At 36.4% G+C, this 22,493-nt stretch overlaps 1 protein-coding gene and 1 long non-coding RNA gene across 26 annotated transcripts in view; both read left to right on the top strand.

Moving 5' to 3' along the window:
- The window catches only part of CCDC7 (coiled-coil domain containing 7), a 290,894-nt gene extending 274,821 nt beyond the window's left edge, over window positions 1-16,073 (top strand). For 17 of the 25 annotated variants that reach the window (XM_079912713.1, XM_079912709.1, XM_079912704.1 and 14 more), the window contains 4 exons: window positions 4,418-4,531; window positions 5,258-5,389; window positions 13,950-14,005; window positions 14,294-14,353. In XM_079912713.1, the coding sequence (XP_079768839.1) occupies window positions 4,418-4,476 (59 nt within the window). In that variant the 3' untranslated portion in view covers window positions 4,477-4,531; window positions 5,258-5,389; window positions 13,950-14,005; window positions 14,294-14,353. Of the gene's footprint in view, window positions 1-4,321; window positions 4,532-5,254; window positions 5,390-8,886; window positions 9,233-13,949; window positions 14,007-14,293; window positions 14,859-15,969 lie in introns of those variants that run through there. The other 8 variants (XM_079912701.1, XM_079912711.1, XM_079912723.1 and 5 more) reach the window with 8 other exon arrangements.
- A 3,853-nt stretch (window positions 16,074-19,926) lies between these two features.
- On the top strand, window positions 19,927-22,226 carry LOC307182684. The gene is made up of 3 exons (XR_013827234.1): window positions 19,927-20,771; window positions 21,134-21,260; window positions 21,980-22,226. It is a non-coding gene; the product is annotated as an uncharacterized lncRNA (long non-coding RNA).
- The last annotated feature ends 267 nt before the right edge of the window (window positions 22,227-22,493 follow it).

Here is a 22,493-nt window from a genome sequence, read left to right as displayed (position 1 = left end):
GAATGTTGTTGCGTTTAATGTTGTCCCAGAGGTCTCTTAGGCTGTCTTCCTTTCTTTTCATTCTTTTTTCTTTATTCTTTTCCGCAGCAGTGAATTCCACCATTCTGTCTTCCAGGTCACTTATCAGTTCTTCTGCCTCAGTTATTCTGCTATTGATTCCTTCTAGTGTAGTTTTCATTTCAGTTATTGTATTGTTCATCTCTGTTTGTTTGTTCTTTAATTCTTTGAGGTCTTTGTTAAACATTTCTTGCATCTTCTCGATCTTTGCCTCCATTGTTTTTCCAAGGTCCTGGATCATCTTCACTATCGTTATTCTGAATTCTTTTTCTGGAAGGTTGCCTATCTCCACTTCATTTAGTTGTTTTTCTTGGGTTTCATCTTGTTCCTTTATCTGGTACATAGCCCTCTGCCTTTTCATCTTGTCTATCTTTCTGTGAATGTGGTTTTTCTTCCACAGGCTGCAGGATTGTTGTTCTTCTTGCTTCTGGTCTCTGCCCTCTGGTGGATGAGACTATCTAAGAGGCTTGATGGGAGGGACTGGTGGTGGGTAGAGCTGACTGTTGCTCAAAGAGCTCAGTCACTTGACTGTTGATGGGTGGGGCTGGGTTCCCTCCCTGTTGGTTGTTTGGCCTGAGGCAACCCAACACGAGCCTACCTTGGCTCTTTGGTGGGGCTAATGACAGACTCTGGGAGGGCTTACGCCAAGGACTACTTCCCCAAACTTCTGCTGCCAGTGTCCTTCTCCCCACGGTGAGCCACAGTCCCCCAGCCCCCGCCTCTGCAGGACACCCTCCAACACTAATAGGTAGGTCAGGTTCAGTCTCCCCTTGGGTCACTGCTCCTTCCCCTGGGTCCCGATGTGCACACTACTTTGCGTGTGCCCTCCAAGAGTGGAGTCTCTGTTTCCCCCAGTCCTGTCGAAGTCCTGCAATCAATTCCCACTAGGCTTCAAAGTCTGATTCTCTAGGAATTCGTCTTCCTGTTTCTGGACCCCCAGGTTGGGAAGCCTGACATGGGGCTCAGAACCTTCACTCCAGTGGGTGGACTTCTGTGGTATAAATGTTCTCCAGTCTGTGAGTCACCCACCCAGCAGTTATGGGATTTGATTTTACTGTGATTGGGCCCCTCCTACCATCTCATTGTGGCTTCTCCTCTGTCTTTGGATGTGGGGTATTTTTTTTGGTGAGTTCCAGTGTCTTCCTGTCAATGATTGTCCAGCAACTAGTTGTGATTCTGGTGTTCTCGCCAGAGGGAGTGAGACGGTAGTATTCTTTTTATGACTAATATTCCACTGTATATATATACCCACCACGTCTACTTAATCCATTCATCTGTTGATGGGTACATGGGTTGCTTCTGTGTCTTGGCTATTGTAAATCGTGCTGCTATGAATATTGGGGCACATGTATCTTTTCCAATTAGTGTTTTTACTTTTTTCGGAATATATACCCACGAGAGGAATTGCTGGATCATAGTGTAGTTCCATTTTTAATTTTTTTCCAGAACCTCCATACTGTTTTCCATAGCAGCTGCACCAATTTACATTCCCACCAACAGTGTACGATGGTTTCTTTTTCTCCACATCCTTGCCAACATTTGTTATTTGTAGATTTTTTTGATGATAGCCATTCTGACAGGTGTGAGGTAATTTGTGTTTTTGATTTGCATTTCTCTAATAATTAGTGAGGCTGAGCATCTTTTCATGGCTTTGTGTGGACATTTTCACAATATTAATTCTTCCAATTCAAGAACACAGGATATCTTTCCATTTAATTGTGTCTTCTTTAATTCTTTTCCTCATTGTCTTATAATTTTCAAGGTAAAGTGTTTTTGCTTAAATTTATTCTTAAGTATTTTTTTCATGCTGTTGTAAAATGGATTTTTTTTCTTATTTTCTCTTTCAGATGTTTTACTGTTAGTATATAGAAATTCAACTGATTTCTGTATGTTGATATTGTATCCTGCAACTCTATTGAATTCATTTGTTCTAACTTTTTTTGTGGAGTCTTTTGGATTTTCTATATATAAAATCATGTCATCTGAAAATAACTACATTTTACTTCTTCCTTTCTGATGTGGATGTGTTTTATTTCTATTTTTTCTCTAATTGCTATGGCTAGAACTTCCAGTACTATTTTGAGTAGAAATGGTGAGAGTTGGCATCCTTGTCTTGTTCCTGATGTTGGATGAAAAAGGTTTTAACTTATCACCATTGAGTATGTTAGCTGTGAGCTTGTCATGTATGGCCTTTATTAGGTATATTCCTTCTATACCTAACTTGTTGAAACCTCCTATCATGAATGGGTGTTGAAACTTGTTAAATTTTTTCTTCATCTATTGAGTTCATTATACGATTTTTATCCTTAATTTTGTTAATGGGGCGTATCACATTTATTGATTTGCTATATTGAATCATCCTTGCATCCCAGGGATGAATCCCACTTGATCGTAGCTTATGATCCTTTAAGTGTTCTCTTGAATTCTATTTGCTAGTATTTTGTTAAGAATTTTTGCATGTATGGTCATCAGGGATTGGCCTATAATTTTCTTTTCTTATAGTGTTCTTGTCTGGCGCTAGAGTCTGAGGTGTGGGCATGTGCACATCTCCTGTGGAATCGAGGTCTAGGTCTCTGCAGTTTGCTGCAGTGACTTGGGGAGAGAGGGGTACTCAGCTACAGCATGGGCCCTGGGATGACAGGGTGCAGTAGTGACTTGGGCCCAGGGAACAGGGTGCAGTAGCAGCATGGCATGGGGATGGTGTGTCACAGCCCCAACTCTGGCCCAGGGAGGCAGTCACAGAGCAGCAGCAGTGCATCCAGCTGATAACCCATTAAAGCCAGGTGGGTCCAGATAATGGCTACAGAGGGTGGAGTACAGAGCAGCAGCAGCTTGGCCTGGCAATGGTGAGTCAAAGCCACAACCTAGGACCTGGAGTGAGGCTCAGAGCAGTGGCAGCTTATCTGGTTCCATAGGCAGTAAGGCGCTATGGCTTCCCAATCTCAGAGAATGGGGCACAGCAGCAACTGGGTCCTGGTGACAGGTCTTACTACCATGACAGCTCTAACCCTGGGGAGTAATGGGGGACGGGTGTGGTAGCGGGGGGACTCCAGGCAGCTCCATCAGCTTGGGATTAGCACTGGTGCATATGTGGGAGTTCCCCATGGCAGTGAGGCTTGCTGGGGTTCTCCTCTCCTTTTCCTCGTGGGGTGAAATTCCTCTGAGGGGATCCCTCCTAACTGGCCTGGGCTAGAAGATGAGGTGACTCAGGTAAAATGCTTCCTGCATTTTTCTATGCAGCCATCCTTGATTTTGAGCTCCTCCGGATTTCTGCTGCTTTTTCTTTGTAGTACAGAGCTCTCCTAGAGCTATTTTCATTGGTTTGCAGTTGTTCGTTTATTATTTTGCTTGTTTGTGAAGGAGACAAGCATTGGGACCTCCTAGCCCTCTATCTTGCTGACATCACCTCTATCATTAATTATTCAAAGAAATTATGCATCTTTTTTGTTCCTTTACTTTTTAAAGCATAATAATGTATCTTGAAAATATTTCCACATCAGCATATCCAAATCAACCAAATTCTTTTTAAGTCCTTTATATCTGAGCATACCACAAGTATGTTATTATTGGCAATAAAAGTATATTACTTAACTAGGCCTCTGTTAAATGGGCACTTTGGTTGTTTCCAGTTTTCTTTCTATAACAATGTTGCAACATACATCATTGAGGTCAGTAGATAAGTTTATAATCCAATCTTGACGCTATCAGTTCAGAGATATGAGTCTTCCACCTAAAAGGAATTGCCACTGTTTCTTCCCTGAAACTGATTTCTTTTGATTCCTTTCTTTTGCAGCTCAGAAATTGACTTATTTTAAACTGACTGATTTTTTGAAAAGCATAGATATATTAAGCATATACATTTTATGTATTCCAAAAAGCAGTATTCTAGTGAACTTGAACTTTTTGAAGTCCTCTATCAATGCTTCTCAAAGTGTGGTTCCTGGACTGGCAGCCTGGGCATTAACTAGGAACTTACTAGAAATACAAATTCTTGGACCCCACCCCAGACCTACTGAAATAGAAGCTGTGGGGTTCAAGGCCACTAATTTGTTTAACAGGTTCTCTGGGTATTCTGATGCAGGCTAAAATTGGAGAAACATTTCTATAGAAACATAGGTAGTTAGATTTATGTACTCTTTTCCATTTCCATTGTTAATATTTGTATATAATATTGTTTTGCTGTCACATATAATAAAAATTATATCAACTATAATGAAATTTAATAGAACTATTTTTTTAATCACACAATAATTTTCCTTTAAAGTGCCATATACTGCTACCCGAAAATCTCTACCCCACCCATACTTTTGAGAATAAATTAATTCTGGGCAAAATAAATAACATGAGCAAATTCGTCAAGACAGCAATGAACCTGCAAGAGTGGAAATAACACTGCCTTCAGTAGATGCTGCTTATTGAACAATAATGAGAAAGATCCTGAATAAACAGGGTAGACCCAGATCATGGACGGTGAGTTTGAATGGCTTTTCCTTTTTCCTAAGTTTGAAAAAGTTAGAGTTGTCTTTTATTGAATAAATTACAAATGATAAAAATATTCACCTGATTCAAAATAGCAATGTTAAAACACTGCACAACTAATTTCAAAAAGGAAAGGAAATAAACATAAATGCCACATGACAATAACCTAATTGATATGTGTTGGAGCATATTCTGTGGAATTTGTAATGAGACAAAATACAAGTGATAAGAATTTTAAAGACATGAATCTTGCCAACCAATGTTAATAATATTGTTAATAATCTTATTATAATAATGTATAATATTGTATACATATGTTTATAATAATGTATAATATTGTATACATATATGTAACAGTGTTATTAGCAATTTTAATAATAGTTAAGATACTATTTTTAACCACATTTTTACTGTGCCCTGGGAAGCATAAATATTATTGGATGAAACTGTCTATAATCCAGTCTGGATTATTACTGACATAGGTATTTAAACTTATAGAAAATCCTTTTGTACCTTGAATGTTACTATATTTCGTCAGCAAGAATTAGAGCAGTTAGTAATAATATTAACCTAAGAATTTTGGAGTTATGTTTTGTATCAATATTTAATAAGGAAATTTGGATTTCTACAGAAACAATATAGAGTGGAATAAAGTTGATGAAATAGTGGCTATCCTCTATAATCTCCCATTATAAAATATTATTTATATTTTATACAGTAGTAAAAAAAAGTATAACTTACATGGCAAGAAGAAATCATCAATTGAGTGAGCATAAAGTATCAGTCAAGAGAAAATAAATGGAGGAATTCTTCACTAATTACTGATTCTCTGAAACTGTGAAAGGTCCCAGAGGTAATATAAAAATAATGTGTATTAATAACTTTCGTGAGGGTTTTAGAGAGAATATATGCAGAAATGAATAGGAGAATTGTTGTTGCAAGTTGCCAATAATTGGATTGTGAGCAATGCAAATTTTATACTTCTCTCTAGAATTATTTTTCCAATGTAAATTCAGCATAGCAGTCTGATCCTATGAATGGTGATTGCTGGACCCAATCCAACTTCTCAGTTTGCTTCTGTGGACTATCTAGATAACAGTGAATATAATTTATACATTAATTATGTGATCATTTGATTAAATGAGCTAATATATGCGCTAAATCAGTGCTTTTCAAGCCTATCTACAAAATAGGATTCACCTGGGGTGCTTTAAAAGCTACCAATTCTCTGCCCCAGCCCCAGACCAATTAAACCAGATTCTCCTTAGGTGATTAAACTGTGCAGCCAGAGTTGAGCACCATGATGCTTATTATTTGATGATATAAGGGAAATCAACTGATACCTCAGCCCATATACAAATGGTTGTGGCTGATTTTTTTTTTTAATCCAGTTCTTGTAACTACTGGCCTAGTGGGGCCCAATAAATAAATTCAGTCTATATTGGGTTCACTTAAATGTTTCTTCTCCCAGACCACCTCGTTCATGGCAATTATGACTTCCCCTCCAAGCACTCCCCAACAGAATTTCCTGTGATAATGTAAATGTTCTATATCTGTGCCCTCCAATATAGGAGCTATGAGCCATACGCAGCTATTGAGCTCTTAAAATGTGGTTAGTATATTTTAATTAGTTTAAATCTAAATAGCAATATATGGTTTGTGGCTCCTATACTGGACAGCACAACTCAAGAATTATCAGTGATCCAGCAACCAATCAGGACCTGGGAAGGCAGTGAGCTATCCAGAAGGACATATAGGAAACCTTTTTTACTGATGAATGAACAGTACAACTAAATATATCTCCCAGGAGAAGTAGGAGCAGGAGTAGTATTTCAGCAGAGCTGTTGGATAAGATGTAATGCTTCTTAGGATAGCAGGATGGCCCTTAATATTGAGCAGACGATGTCAGTTTCAACCACGGACTCTGAATAGCTCAAATTTGGCCAGGATTAGTGGGCAAAAGTGAGTAGGCTACAGCCTTTGGAAGGCTTTGGTTGCCTTCAAAGATAAGGCAAGTCTCATCCATTCTTGAGGAGGTCAGATAATTAGTAGTCAGGGCACAGTTATAAGAATGAATATCTAATGATCACTAGAAATTCAATAATTCCTTTGGTTTTATTGTGATTCACTCAAAACCTAAAAACTTTTAGAGATCATATTAATGCTTTAAGTAAACTGAAAAAGGCACAGTATTTCTCTAGACTTCTGAATACATTTTTTACTATGGTTGTTCTAAAAATGGTGCTGCTAAAGAGAGATCTGGACTACCTAATCCAAAGTTTAATGTGAGGTCTGCTTTGGTATGTAAATTAGAATATCATCTTTATAAACAAGCTCTGTCCAGAAGGTAGTAGAATAATTTTTTGTTCATAAAAATTATGTGGGGGCTTCCCTGGTGGCGCGGTGGTTGGGAGTCCGCCCGCCGATGTGGGGGACGCGTGTTCGTGCCCCGGTCCGGGAGGGTCCCGCGTGCTGCGGAGCAGCTGGGCCCATGAGCCACAGCTGCTGGGCCTGTGCATCCGGAGCCTGTGCTCCGCGGCGGGAGAGGCCGCAACGGTGGGAGGCCCGCATATCGCAAGAAAAAAAAAATTATGTGATCATTCATGCTGTTGAGGCTTATTCAGTTGGCGAGAGTACCTCTAGCATTCTGTTTTCTACTTGTCACAATCCTTAATTGAAATCATATATTGGTATCTTAAACATTCAGTTCCAAAATGTCTCATAGAGCTGGTCCAGGAGATTAGAGAGCAACAGGAGCAGATGGTAATCTAAATGTAACCACTTGATATTTTAGTATTTGATGAGAGGTAAAAATCCTTATTTTTCTTTTCAAGAACGTGAGATTACTTGGGGGGAGGGGCGTGGTTCAAGGAACATATTTTCCCCCTCTGTATATTGGTGGCTAACTTCTTGCACAGGGCCATGATTTCAGGTGCGGAGAGAGAGTAGAGTTTCCTAGATACCAGATTACACAGTTAGGTTCCTGAGGCGGGGGCATCATGCAATTGTTTTCTGATTTAGAAAACAATTCTCAGTTTGTTATGCTCCTCTCTAGGTCATTGAGCACTGCAGTGGCAACTAAAATGGAATTTTTAAACAAGGTGTAGGCAGTAACTGTAACTTATAGGATATGAATTTTCAACGGAAATGGCTGAATCACTGGGCCAGGGAATAGGGGTATTGGTCACTAGAATCCAGGGTATTGATAGCTTCTTATTGAATGAAATTCTGGTCCATGCAGCTGCTTGACATTTTGAAGTCTATCATTGCTTTAATCGAATGGCAGGAACCCACAATTCAAGAGTTTCACGGAGACATAGACTGCTATCTCTGAACATACAGACTGGGAAGAGAAAAAGCATTGTGATTGTTCTCTCTCCCATACCTTTTCTACCCTCCTATCACCTTCCAGACAGCCAGTGTGGTGCCTGAGTTGCAGATGGCAAGCTACAGGCTGGGTGCCCATGGTCAACTTTCTCAGTTCCCCAAAATACAAGCATTATTCCTATCTTAGAATTCCCAAGCCTTTCAGTTTGGGCATGGGTCAGAGTGGTAGAAACTATGTGTGGACAGGCTCTCATGTGTACATATAGTCTCATGGTTAAGTCTGTCTGTTCAGAGCATGTATTCATCATCTGAGAGTCAAGGACACAAGTTCATTTAAATTGCTCAAGGTCATAGAGCACATTAGCAGCAGATAAAGGATGGGAACCCATAAAATTGGACTCTAAAGTCCAGGATTTTAATCTCTAGTATATATCCCACCAAAAGGCCATAGTCCATAATAGCCAGCTTTACAATGTTATTTTAAAAAAATTATTCTGATATTTGTTTAAAATGGTAATTAAGACTTTATTTGACACTATTGCAGTAGGGGACAAAGACTGAACTCAACTCTAAACATAGCAAAAACAGCTGGGGATTTATAGCCAATGAGCAGAGTAAGTGAGTGGATCAGTGGATAGTGGATGTAACATTACTAAGAGGAGGCATCAGGGGTGGGGATTCCTACTAAATTACCCTAACAGCCTTCTTGATGAGGGCAGGCCAAGGACAGGGCCAAGTATGAGGCCTACTTGAAAAGAGGTCTTAGAGGAACCCAACCAAAGTTTACTAAAGGACGGACTTTTGGTCAAGGTTCAGCTAAAATGAATTTTTTAAGCATTGAGAGAAAGATCATTGATTTTTGAAAACCAAAATCGCTAGATAATATTTTGAAAAATGCCATGCAATTAGTGTAGAATTTACTCTAATGATGAGAGATGCACAAAGCTGAAAGTTTTAGAAATGCTTGTATGTATATTAGAAGTTCAATTAAATGAAAAATATAACAACTTGGTTTATTTTCAGAACTCTTCTTTACCATGTGGAACAAATTTGAAGCTAAGATAAAAGCCTTTGTTGCTGATGTTAAGAAAGCAGCTCTCTGTTGAAGTTCCAACTTGCTTCTATTCACTCATGTCCCTGTAATGCCTTCTGGTGTGGTGTAAAAGCAATTAAATGAAATTTGTGCTCTGCATGTCTTGAAAATGTCATAATTATTTGTGTCAATTATTTGCAAATCTATTCTTTATGATACTATATAGAGAAAAGTCACTGCCATACATATCTTACACTTCCAGATAGAGGAACTGAATTTAGAAAAAATTTTGCTTTAGTTTTTTTCATATTAAAACTGTAAATTCATTGAAGAGATCAGAACAAAGTTGTTATTATTTATGTAATATTTATTAAACCTAGTGAGACTGCAAATCATACTACTGGCTCTAGCTGAACTATAAAAGACATTATTTATAAATTCGAAGAACTTATTCTGTGTAGGAATGTTATTAATGAATATCAAGTTTAACTGGTATTAGTGTTAAAGGAACATTGAAAAGAATAAGAGGAAAATACTTGTAAATATTAAGTTAGTAGTCTAGTATCTTTATTGTTGCCTTGTTTTCTCTTTTGGTCTTGAGACTGATAGATTTTCATGACTGGTTATTATCTAATCATGTGCCTCTTTTGATGTGAAGATGTCTTTTATTTTTAGAATATTTTTATCAGCTTCTAACAGTTCTAAATATTATTAATAAATATTTTGGTTCTTTATCTGTTTGAAAACTGAAATGAAGTAAAACTAAATAAAATAATACTCTTACGTATTTAATTAGATTTTTTCCAGAATCTAGAATTATTGCACCATTTCAAAACGTGCTTATGTTGATAGGCTACTGATTTAGTAAAAAAAAATATCAATAGGTATTTAAATTTCTACATTTAAGAATCTTTTGACAGTAACACAATAATAGGAGGGGACTTTAACACCCCACTTTCACCCATGGACAGCTCAACCAAAATGAAAATAAATAAGGAAACACAAGCTTTAAATGATACATTAAACAAGATAGATTTAATTGGTATTTATAGGACATCCCATCCCAAAACAACAGAATACACTTTCTTCTCAAGTGCTCATGGAACATTCTCCAGGATAGATCATATCTTGGGTCACAAATCAAGCCTTGGTAAATTTAAGAAAATTAAAATCGTATCAAGTATCTTTTCCGACCACAATGCTATGAGACTAGATATCAATTACAGGGAAAAAACCTGTAAAAAATATAAACACATGGAGGCTAAACAATATGCTACTAAATTACCAAGAGATCACTGAAGAAATCAAAGAAGTCAAAAAATACCTAGAAAAAATGACAGTGAAAACACAATGGCCCAAAACCTGTGGGATGCAGCAAAAGCAATTCTACGAGGGAAGTTTACAGCAATACAATCCTACCTCAAGAAACAAGAAAATTCTCAAACAACTTAAACTTACACCTAAAGCAATTAGAGAAAGAACAAAAAAAAAACCCAAAGTTAGCAGAAGGAAAGAAACATCAGATCAGAAATAAATGAAAAAGAAATGAAGGAAACGATAGCAAAAATCAATAAAACTAAAACCTGGTTCTTTGAGAAGATAAACAAAATTGATAAACCATTAGCCAGACTCATCAAGAAAAAAAGGAAGAAGACTCAAATCAACAGAATTAGAAATGAAAAAGGAGAAGTAACAACTGACACTGCAGAAATACAAAGGATCATGAGAGATTACTACAAGCAACTATATGCCAATAAAATGAACAACATGGAAGAGACGGACAAATTCTTAGAAAAGCACAACCTTCCACGACTGAGCCAGGAAGAAACAGAAAATATAAACAGACCAATCACAAGCACTGAAATTGAAACTGTGATTAAAACTCTTCCAACAAACAAAAGCCCAGGACCGATGGATTCACAGGCAAATTCTATCAAACATTTAGAGAAGAGCTAACACCTGTCCTTCTCAAGCTCTTCCAAAATATAGCTGAGGGAGGAACACACCCAAACTCATTCTACAGGGCCACCAGCACCCTGATACCAAAACGAAAGATGTTATAGAAAACCCTACAGGCCAATATCACTGATGAACATACATGCAAAAGTCCTCAACAAAATTCTAGCAAACAGAATCCAGCAGCACATTAAAAGGATCATACACCATGATCAAGTGGGGTTTATCCCAGGAATGCAAGGATTCTTCGACATATGCAAATCAATCAATGTGATACACCACATTAACAAATTGAAGGATAAAAACCATATGATAAATCTCAATAGATGCAGAGACAGCTTTCAACAAAATTCAACACCCATTTATGATAAAAACTCTGCAGAAAGTAGGAAGAGAGGGATCTTACCTGAACATAATATAGGCCATATATGACAAACCCCTAGCCAACATCGTTCTCAGTGGTGAAAAACTGAAAGCATTTCCACTAAGATCAGGAATAAGACAAGGTTGCCCGTTCTCACCACTGTTATTCAACATAGTTTTGGAAGTTTTAGCCACAGCAATCAGAGACGGAAAGGAAATAAAAGGAATCCAAATCGGAAAAGAAGAATTAAAACTGTGACTGTTTGCAGATGACATGATACTATACATAGAGAATCCTAAAAATGCTACCAGAAAACTACTAGAGCTAATCAATGAATTTGGTAAAGTAGGAGGATACAAAATTAATGCACAGAGATCTCCTGCATTCCTATACACTAACGATGAAAAATCTGAAGGAGAAATTAAGGAAACACTCCATTTACCATTGCAGCAAAGAATAAAATACCTAGGAATAAACCCACCTAAGGAGACAAAGACCTGTATGCAGAAAACTATAAGGCACTGATGAAAGAAATTAAAGATGATACAAACAGATGGAGAGATATACCATGTTCTTGGATTGGAAGAATCAACATTGTGAAAATGACTGTACTACCCAAAGCAATCTACAGATTCAATGCAATCCCTATCAAACTACAATGGCTTTTTTTTTACAGAACTAGAACAAAAAATTTCACAATTTGTATGGAAACAGAGCAGACCCCGAATAGCCAAAGCAAACTGAGAAAGAGAAAACGGAGCTGGAGGAATCAGGCTCCCTGACTTCAGACTATACTACAAAGCTACAGTAATCAAGACAGTAGCTTTGGCACAAAAACAGAAATGTAGATCAATGGAACAGGATAGAAAGCCCAGAGGTAAACCCATGCACATATGGTCACCTTATCTTTGATAAAGGAGGCAAGAGTATACAATGGAGAAAAGACAGCCTCTTCAGTAAGTGGTGTTGCAAAAACTGGACAGCTACATGTAAAAGAATGAAATTAGAACATTCCCTAACACCATACACAAAAATAAACTCAAAATGGATTAAAGACCTAAATGTAAAGCCAGACACTATAAAACTCTTAGAGGAAAACATAGGCAGAACACTCTATGACATACATCACAGTAAGATGACCCACCTCCTAGAGAAATGGAAATAAAAACAAAAATAAATGAGGCCTAATGAAACTTAAAAGCTTTTGCACAGCAAAGGAAACCATAAACAAGACGAAAAGACAACCCTCAGAATGGAAGAAAATATTTGCAAACAGAGCAACTGACAAAGGATTCATCTCTAAAATATACAAGCAGCTCATGCAGCTCAATATCAAAAAAACAACCCAATCCAAAAATGGGCAGAATACCTAAATAGACATTTCTCCAAAGAAGATATACAGATTGCTAACAAACACATGAAAAGATGCTCAACATCTCTAATTAGAGAAATGCAAATCAAAACTACAATGAGGTATCACCTCACACCAGTCAGAATGGCCATCAGCAAAAAATCTACAAACAATAAATGCTGGAGAGGGTGTGGAGAAAAGGGAACCCTCCTGCACTGTTGATGGGAATGTAAAATTGATCCAGCCACTATGGAGAACAGTATGGAGGTTCCTTAAAAAACTAAAAATAGAACTACCATATGAACCAGCAATCCCTCTACTAGGCATATACCCTGAGAAAACCATAATTCAAAAAGGGTCATGTACCACAATGTTCATTGCAGCACTATTTACAATAGCCAGGACATGGAAGCACCCTAAGTGTCCATCGACAGATGAATGCATAAAGAAGATGTGGCACATATATATGATGGAATATTAGCCATAAAAAGAAACAAGGACCTAGAGTCCGTTATACAGAGTGAAGAAAGTCAGAAAGTGAAAAACAAATACCATATGCTAACACATATATATGGAATCTAAAAAAAAAAAAGGTTCTGATGAACTTAGGGGCAGGACAGGAATAAAGATGCAGACGTAGAGAATGGACACGGGGAGGGGGAAGGGTAAACTGGGCCAAAGTGAGAGAGTAGCACTGACATACATAGACTACTAAATGTAAAATAGACAGCTAGTGGGAAGCAGCTGCATCGCACAGGGAGATCAGCTCAGTGCTTTGTGACCACCTAGAGGGGTGGGATAGGGAGGGTGGTAGGGAGACACAAGAGGGAGGGGATATGGGGATATATGTATACGTATAACTGATTCACTTTGTTATACAGCAGCAACTACACAACCATGTAAAGCAATTATACTCTAATAAAGATGTTAAAAAAAAAAACAGAATCTTTCACCTATAGCACCCAGTATTTAATATATAGTCATTATAGATCCCAGAGACAGATTGAAAGTGGTTTCTTTATCACCTCAGTGATACACAGATTGACAAATTTTATATACAGATACACAAATTTTAAGACTATATATATATATATATATATATATATATATATATATTTCATCAGCACAGTGATTTATTTTGATAAATGTGAGACCTGAATGTGAGATGTAGGGGAAGGATAATATTTTATCCTATTTTCTCTACCTTCATTTTGTAGAATATATTTCTTTAAACACCCTCGATTTTAGAGCACAACTTGTAACAAATCGTATACAACATAGAATTCTTCTCCATGTAGAATTACTTTCACAATTTGATATTTGAAAGATGGTTTTTTGGCCTCTGCTATCTAGCTAAAATAGTCTCGCTTTCTTGTTTGTAGGAAGTCTCTCAGTGTCAGAAATGGTTCTTAACATCGAGTCAAATTCTACCTTCATAGTAAGTTATTCCTGTTGGTGGAGCTTGAGTAAAACTGAAAAATATTTTAAAGGCAGTTAAATGAGACAATATTAAAAATAGAGTCCTGGGTCAGTGCCTGGCACCAAAGATGACCTAATTATTATCATCAGAACCACTGAAAATGCTTTATAAGCTTTTCTTAATTAAGAATAATCCTTTAAGTACAATATTGATTGAAGAAAATCTAATTATACTGGTAACTGAAATTCAAGACAAAAATAATGTATGTAAACACTAAACTCTAGTCAATAAATTTGTTTCTTGCAGGAGTACAGGCTACCAATTCTGAATATACGTGTATACTGGGGTTGAACAAATAAATACAGGAATGATGGAATGTAAGAGCCAGGTTTCTCAGTGCTGGAGAGAGAAATTATAGGTAAGTAAATTGGAAAGCCTAGAATAAACCCCATGGTAATGCGTATGTTGGAAAGTCTTCATACTGTTTTTGCAACTTGTATGTAAGTCTAGAATTATTTTTAAACATTTTTCAGTAATCACCCAGAGAGTATTTGTATAATGAAATATGAACAGGAAACCCTAAATTTAAGATTTGGACAGAAGAACAGGTTATATTTGTTTTTTCCATTCATTTATTAATTCAGTTAAAATTCAGTGTTTATTATATCCAGGCACAGTGTTAATTGTTAGGTTTACAAGGGTAAACCAATCAAGCATCATTTCATCAACTCAGAATCTAATGAGGGAAACAAATGTTAAATGAGTATGTATATAGTAAGGTGAATTATATACAGAATTTGTGAATACATAAGTATGTATAATACACATATCTATGTATAACACTTTTTTAAATTGAAATATTGTTAATTTATAATGTTTTGTTAGTTTCTGGTGTACAGCAAAGTGATTCAGTTATATGTATGTATAGACTTTTATATATATGTAAATTATATATACTTTTATATTTTCATATTCTTTTCCATTATAGTTTATTACAAAATATTGAATATAGTTCCCTGTGCTATACAGTAGGACCTTGTTGTTTATATATAGTAGTTTGTATCTGCTAATCCCAAACTCCTAATTTATCCCCCCCTCCCCGCCCTGAACTTTCCCCTTTGGTAACCAAGTTTGTTTTCTATGTCTCTGAGTCTGTTTTTGTTTTGCAAATAAGTTCTTTTGTATCATTTTTTAAGATTGCACATATAAGTGATACCATATATTTGTCTTTCTCTGTCTTACTTCACTTAGTATGATAATCTCTCTCTTTAGAGAAATCAGCTGATAACCTTTTGGGGGTCCCTTGTAGCTAACTCTTTGTTTTTCTCATGCTGCCTTTAGAATCCTCTCTTTAACTTTTGTCATTTTAATTATAATATGTCTTGGTGTAGGTCTGTTTGGGTTTATCTTGTGCTTCCTGTACCTGGATATGTTTCCTTCTTTATGTTTCAGAAATTTTCAGCCATAGTTTCTTCAAATACATTTTCGATCCCCTTTTCTCTTTCTTCTCTTTCTAGGATCCCTATTATGTATGGATTGTCTTGCTCTATATTATCCCATAGGTCTCATATGTTGCTTTCATTTTTTTTCATTTGTCTTTCTGTCTGCTTTCTGATTGGGTGATTTCCATTATCCTCTCTGCCAGATCACTTATTCATTCTTCTGCATTATCTAGTTTGCTATTTATTGCCATTTGCTCAGCTTTCATCTCAGCAAGTGAGTTTTCTAATTTTCATTGGCTCATCTTTATAGTTTCTAGTTCCTTGTTACAATGATCTGCATTTCTATTAATAGCCTTTCTTAACTCCTTCAGTATTTTTATTACCTCCTTTTTGAACTTGGGATCTGGTAGACTGGAGAGGTTTCATTGTTTTTTCTTTCAGGGGATTTCTCTTGTCTTTTAAGGGTTCTCTTTTGATAATATATGTTCGCTTTCATAATTTAACCATAATACTGCAAGATTATGTTTCCTTTTTCCAAAGTGTGTAGAACACATCATATATGCCTCAGAGGTAAGGATAAAGTGACTGACATTAAAGGCCTTGGATAAAGCTTAATGACCAACGACTGTAAGAATCAAATAGGATAGTAGCAATGAAAGTGTGATGAAGATATGAGGTATGTAAGAAACAAAATAAACTAGGCTGTTCAAATAGAAGTCTGAAAACAAAATTGGATTTAATGGCTGAGTGGCAAAGGAAGGATGCACCACACAGGTCTGACTTAAGAGAGTTGTCCAAAATGAAAATTGAAGGGCTTAGATATAGGGCAAAAAGGGAATAATAAGACTGAACAGGGTAAGATGACAATTTCAAGTCATGAGTTGGCTGAAGAGGTAGATTATAAACTCATGTTCACAATTACTTACCTTTAGAGATTGCATCACCAATATGGAGAAACCTGGTTTCAAGTAGGTCTGGGATGGAGAAAGAAAAATTTCAAAGGGCCTAAGGTTATGCTTAGATTGGCAAGATTTTTTTTTTTAACCTATTTCATTACAGTCTTACTTAGAAATAAGAAATGAAGTTGGGAATTCCCAGAGGTACCTTCCATTGCTAAGGTGATTGAAGGGGGAAATGGTACTAATTGATAATTAACACTTGTTAAAAATTTACAAGATTTACATTGTCTTTGAGGAGTGACATCAGCAAAATGGTGGACTAGGAGGAGCTCTGGAAACTAGTCAGATCACAAAAGAAGAGAGCAAAAGAAGAAGAAAGGAACAAAAATGAACTACAAAAACAACCAGAAAACAATAAGTACATGTGCATCAATAATTACTTTAAGTATAAATGGACTAAATACTTCAATGAAAAGACACAGAGTAGGGACTTCCCTGGTGGTGCAGTGGTTAACAATCCGCCTGCCAATGCAGGGGACATGGGTTCAATCCCTGGTCTGGGAAGATCCCACATGCTGTGGAGCAACTAAGCCCATGTGCCACAACTACTGAGCCTGAGCTCTAGAGCCCGCAAGCCACAACTACTGAGCCCGCATGCCACAACTACTGAAGCCCATGCTCCTAGAGCCCGTGCTCCGCAACAAGAGAAGCCACCACAATGAGAAGCCCACACACGACAACGAAGACCCAACGCAGCTAAAAATTAAAAAAAAAAACACAGGGCTTCCCTTATGGCGCAGTGGTTGAGAATCTGCCTGCTAATGCAGGGGACACGGGTTCGAGCCCTGGTCTGGGAAGATCCCACATGCCGCGGAGCAACTAGGCCCGTGAGCCACAACTACTGAGCCTGCACGTCTGGAGCCTGTGCTCCGCAACAAGAGAGGCCGCGATAGTGAGAGGCCCACGTACCGTGATGAAGAGTGGCCCCCGCTTGCCACAACTAGAGAAAGCCCTCACACAGAAATGAAGTCCCAACACAGCCAAAAAAAAAAAAAAAAAAAGACACAGAGTGGCTGAATGGATAAAATACAAAATGCATATATATGCTGCCTACAAGAGTCTCACTTGTGAATGGATAAAGATGTGTATATGTGTGTTTGTGTATGTGTGTGTGTATGCACACACATAATTGAATATTACTCAGCCATAAAACCAAAAGCAATCTTGCCATTTGCAACAACAGGGATGGACCTAGAGGGTATTATGCTAAGTGAAATGTCAGAAAGAGAAAGACAAATACTATACACCATTTCATTTATATGTGAAATCTAAGAAACAAAATAAATGAACAAACATAACAAAACAGAACCAGACTCATAGATACAGAGAAAAAACTGGTGGTTGACATAGGGGAGGGGGGTAGGGGGTTGAGTTAAATAGGTGAGGGAGATTAAGACATACATACAAACTTCCAGTCGTAAATAAGTCACAGGGATGTAATGTATCACATAGGCAATATAGCCAATAATATAATAATTTTATATGGTGACAGATGGTAACTAGATTATTGTGGTGATCATTTGTAGTGTATAAAAACATCAAATAACTATGTTGAAATCTGAAACTAATACAATATTGTAAGTCAATTGTACTTCAATTTAGAAAAACAGAAAAAAATTTTAAAAAGAAAAAAAAGAAAAAGCCTAGTAACAGTGATCATAAATAAATAGGCAATCTGAACATAGTTATAATACCAAGGAACCTGAAGCAGTAATCAAAAACCTCCCGACAAAGAAAAGTCCCAGAACAGATGGCGTCATGGGTGAGTTGTACCAAATATTTAAAGAAAAATTAACATCAATCTTAATTCAAACTCTTAAAACATTGAAAGAGTGAACACTTCCTCATTCATTCTAATAGTCTGCATTACCCTGATTCCAAAGACAAAGACATCACAAGGGAAGAAAAATATAGACCAGTATCACTTGTATATATTAATGTAAAAATACTCAAAAAAATGCTAGAAGACTGAATTCAACAGTTAAAGGTTTTACAAACCATGACCAAGCGGTATTTATTAATGGAATGCAAATGTGGTTCAACATATTAAAATTATTGAATGAAGTGTACCACATTAACAGAATGAAAGAAAGAAAACACATGATCATCTCAATTGATGCAGAAAAAGCATTTGACATAATTCAATACCTTTTCATGATCAAAAACACCCAAAAGACTAGGAATAGAAGGAAACTAACTCAACATGATAAAGCCATATATGAAAAGTCCACAGTTAACATACTCAATTATGAAAGACTGAAAGCTTTTCCTCTAAGAACAAGAACAAAATAATATTCTGACTCTTGCCATTTCTATTTAATATAGTACTGGAAGTCCTGGCCAGAGTAATTAGGAAAGAAAAATTAATAAAAGGAATCTAAACTGGAAAGGAAAAAGTCAAATTATATTTTTAGACAACATGATCACCTTATGTGTAGAAAACCCTAAAGATTCCACATGCAGAAAAACTGTTAAAACTAATAAACAAATTTAGCAGAGTTGAAGGATGCAAAATCAACACACAAAAATCAGTTGTGTTTCTACACTAACAATGGCCAATCTGAAAAGGAAGAAGATAATTTTGTTAATGATAATATCAAAAAGAATAAAATACTTAGCAATAAACTTAGCCAAGAAGGCAAAAGATTTGTACACTGAAACTACAAAACATTGCAGAAAGAAATTAAAGACACAAATAAATGAAAAGACTTCCCATGTTCGTGGACTAGAAGATAATACTGTTAGGATGTCAGTATTTCCCAAATGGTCTACAGATTCAATGCAATCCTTATCAAAATTTGAGTTAAATTTTTGCAGAAATGGAAAAATCCATACTAAAATTTATATGGACCCACAAGGGAACCCAAATAGCCAAGACAATCTTGAAAAAGGAGAAAATATTTGGAGGTTTTACAGTTTCTGATATCAAAAATTTCCACAAAACTACATAAACAAAACAGTGCGGTACTGGCATGCAGACAGGCATATAGGCCAATCAAATACAATAGAGAGCCCATAGATAAACCCTTGCATATATGGTCGAATGAATTTTGACGGGGTGTGAGGACCATTCAGTGGGGAAAACAGTCTCTTCAACAAGTGGTGCTGGGAAAACTGGATATCCACATTCAAAGAAAAAGTTGGATCCTTACCTTACACATATTTAAAAATTCTAAGTAGATCAAAGATGTAAACATGAGTGCTAAAACTACAAAACTTAAAATGGGGAAAGCTTCATGACATTAGATTTGACAGTTTCTTGAAAATGATGCGAAAAGCACAGACAACAAAGGAAAAAAATAGATAAACTGGACTTCAACAAAATTTAAACCTTTTCTACATCAAAGGATACTATCAACAGAGTGAAAAAGCAATCCACAGGATGGGAGAAAACATTTGCAAATCATATATCTGATATGGCATTAAGATCCAGAATATATAAATATCTCCTACAACTCAATAACAAAAACAAAAACCTGATTTAAAAATGGGCAAATGGGGACTTCGCTGGTGGCACAGTGGTTAAGAATCTGCCTGCCAATGCAGGGAACACGGGTTCAATCCCTGGTCCGGGAAGATCCCACATGCCACGGAGCAACTAAGCCCGTGCGCTACAACTACTGAAGCCCATGTGCCCTGGAGCCCGTGTGCCCTAGAGCCTGTGAGCCACAACTACTGAGCCCATGCACTACAACTACTGAAGCCCATATACCCTAGAGCCCGTGAGCCACAACTACTGAGCCCACGTGCTGCAACTACTGAAAGCCCATGCACCTAGAGCCCATGCTCTGCAACAAGAGAAGCCACCACACTGAGAAGCCCGTGCACTACAACAAAGAGAAGGCCCCACTCACCACAACTAGAGAAAGCCCGCGTGCAGCAACAAAGACCCAATGCAGCCAAAAATAAATAAATAAAAAATAAATTTATTTAAAAAAATGGGCAAATGACTTGAATAGACATTTCTCTAAAGGAAATAAACAAATGGCCAACAAGTATGTGAAAAGATGCTCAACATCACTAATTATTAAGAAAATGCAAAACAAAACCACAATGAGATATCACCTCACATTCATTAGAATGGTTAATTTTTTTTAATCACAGAAAATAGCAAGTAGGTACGTTTACTGTAGAAAATGTATGGCAGTTCCTGAAAATAATGAAACATATACCCAAATGAATTGAAGGCAGAGACTGAAACAGATATTTGTATACTCCTGTTTATAGCAGCATTAACCGAAAGACAGAAGCAGTCCAAGTCTCCAACAATGGATGAATGCATAAAGAAAATGATACATGTACATACAATGTAATATTATTCAGCCTGAAAAAAGAAGGAAATTCTGACACATGATGCAACATGGATGAACCTTGAAGACTTATGTAAGTGAAATAAGCCAGTCTCAAATGGGCAAATACTGCATGATTCCACATACATGAGATAGAGTACTCAAATTCATAGAGACAAAAGTTAGAATGGTTGCCAGGGGCTAGGGAAAGGGTGAATGGGGAGTTATTATTTAATGGACAGAAGTTTCTGATTGGAAAGATTAAAAAAAAGTTCTGGAGGTGAACGATAGTGATGGTTGCACATCATTGTGAATGTGCTCAATGCCACTGAACTGTACACTTAAAAATAGGTAAAATGACAGATTTTATGTTATGAATATTTTACCCAATAAAAAAGGTTTACATTGTTTTCTAATTATAATTTTTCAAGGTAATTTGCTATTTAATTTGTTTAGAGAAAAATGAAGAAAATCTAACAAGAATAAGCTTTGAAAATATTCTAGAGGAGCAAAGACTTTAAAGCTTTTAGAAGAGTTTATAAATTTGTTTTCCAGAGGATACAGAGAGCAAAGTCACATAAAGGTAAGAGTATAACAAAATTTCATATCTGGGTCACTTAACTTTAGCAATTATTTTCTTGAAAATTATATTTAAAAATTTTAAAATAATAGCATCAATAAACTAATGTAAACTCTGAGATATCACTGAATTTTCTACCTACATTTTTGTTGATTTTAATATTAAAATTTTACATAAAACAGTAAGCTTGAATGCTAATTATTTTTCTGTATTCAAATAGAAAGATACAATTCAATACTGAGTGACTTTTCCTTAAATGGATTGTGAATGTGTAACATTTCTAACTTTGCTTTTTTTTTTTTAACTGAAGGGAGATAGAGTTGAGTTAATCATACTACTAATACTGTGGCATATTATCATCACTAGTTTATTCAAGGTCCCTCTCTTATTTTTACATTATCACATTCATCCCTATCCTTTTCCCACTCCTCTACTACTCAGCTATAGGCATTTGCTCTAATGTATTTAATGTGTCCTTAGATAAATTTGATGTTTGAAAAATATGTTTTATGCAAGTATTTTAAATTTGCATAGTGTGCTACTGCAGATCTCTTAACTTTTTTCTTTTCAACAGCCATACGTTTTAAGCACTATTCTGTAGTTGCAAGTATATCTGAGCCACTGCTTCTCACTGATGCATCCCACTCTAATGCTCTAGTCGTCCAGTTCCCTGGTGATGGGATCCAATTATTTGTAACCACATGCCTTTTTCATGTTTGCAGGGTGAACACTCTCAAGAGTGAGATTGCAGGGGCCAGTGTATAATTTGTTTTCCTGAAGTTCTACTCAGCTGTTCCAAAGCAGCAGTACTAGTTAGCACTTTCAGTGGCAGTGCCTGAAGGTTCCTGTCAGTCAACCACTCACTAACACTTGATGTTACCAGGCTTTCTAATTTGTCCTAATCAGGTGAGCATAAATTGGTATTTCATTATTCCAAATTGTATTTTTCTAATCATGATGATCATCTTTAAGCAACCGTTTCCTTTTGTATATATTTTTATCCATATACATTTTTAGCAATTTAGGTATTCTATTCTAAGGAAGGGTTTGATTTATTATCTATTTGTGTTGATGTGCAGGGGTTCCTTACATAGTCTAGATATTTATTGCTTATTGGTTTTAAATGTTGCCAATATTTTCTGCCACCTATGCCATTAACTATGTCTCTATTGTCTAGTTAATCAGAAATCTTTATTTTTAATACAGTGAAATACATTAATTGTTTTATTGTGATTT

The sequence above is a fragment of the Stenella coeruleoalba genome (assembly GCF_951394435.1).
Source record: "Stenella coeruleoalba genome assembly, chromosome: 2".
Lineage (NCBI taxonomy): Eukaryota > Metazoa > Chordata > Mammalia > Artiodactyla > Delphinidae > Stenella > Stenella coeruleoalba.
Note: the sequence above shows the minus strand (reverse complement) of the source record. Positions and strands in the feature narration are given on the sequence as shown.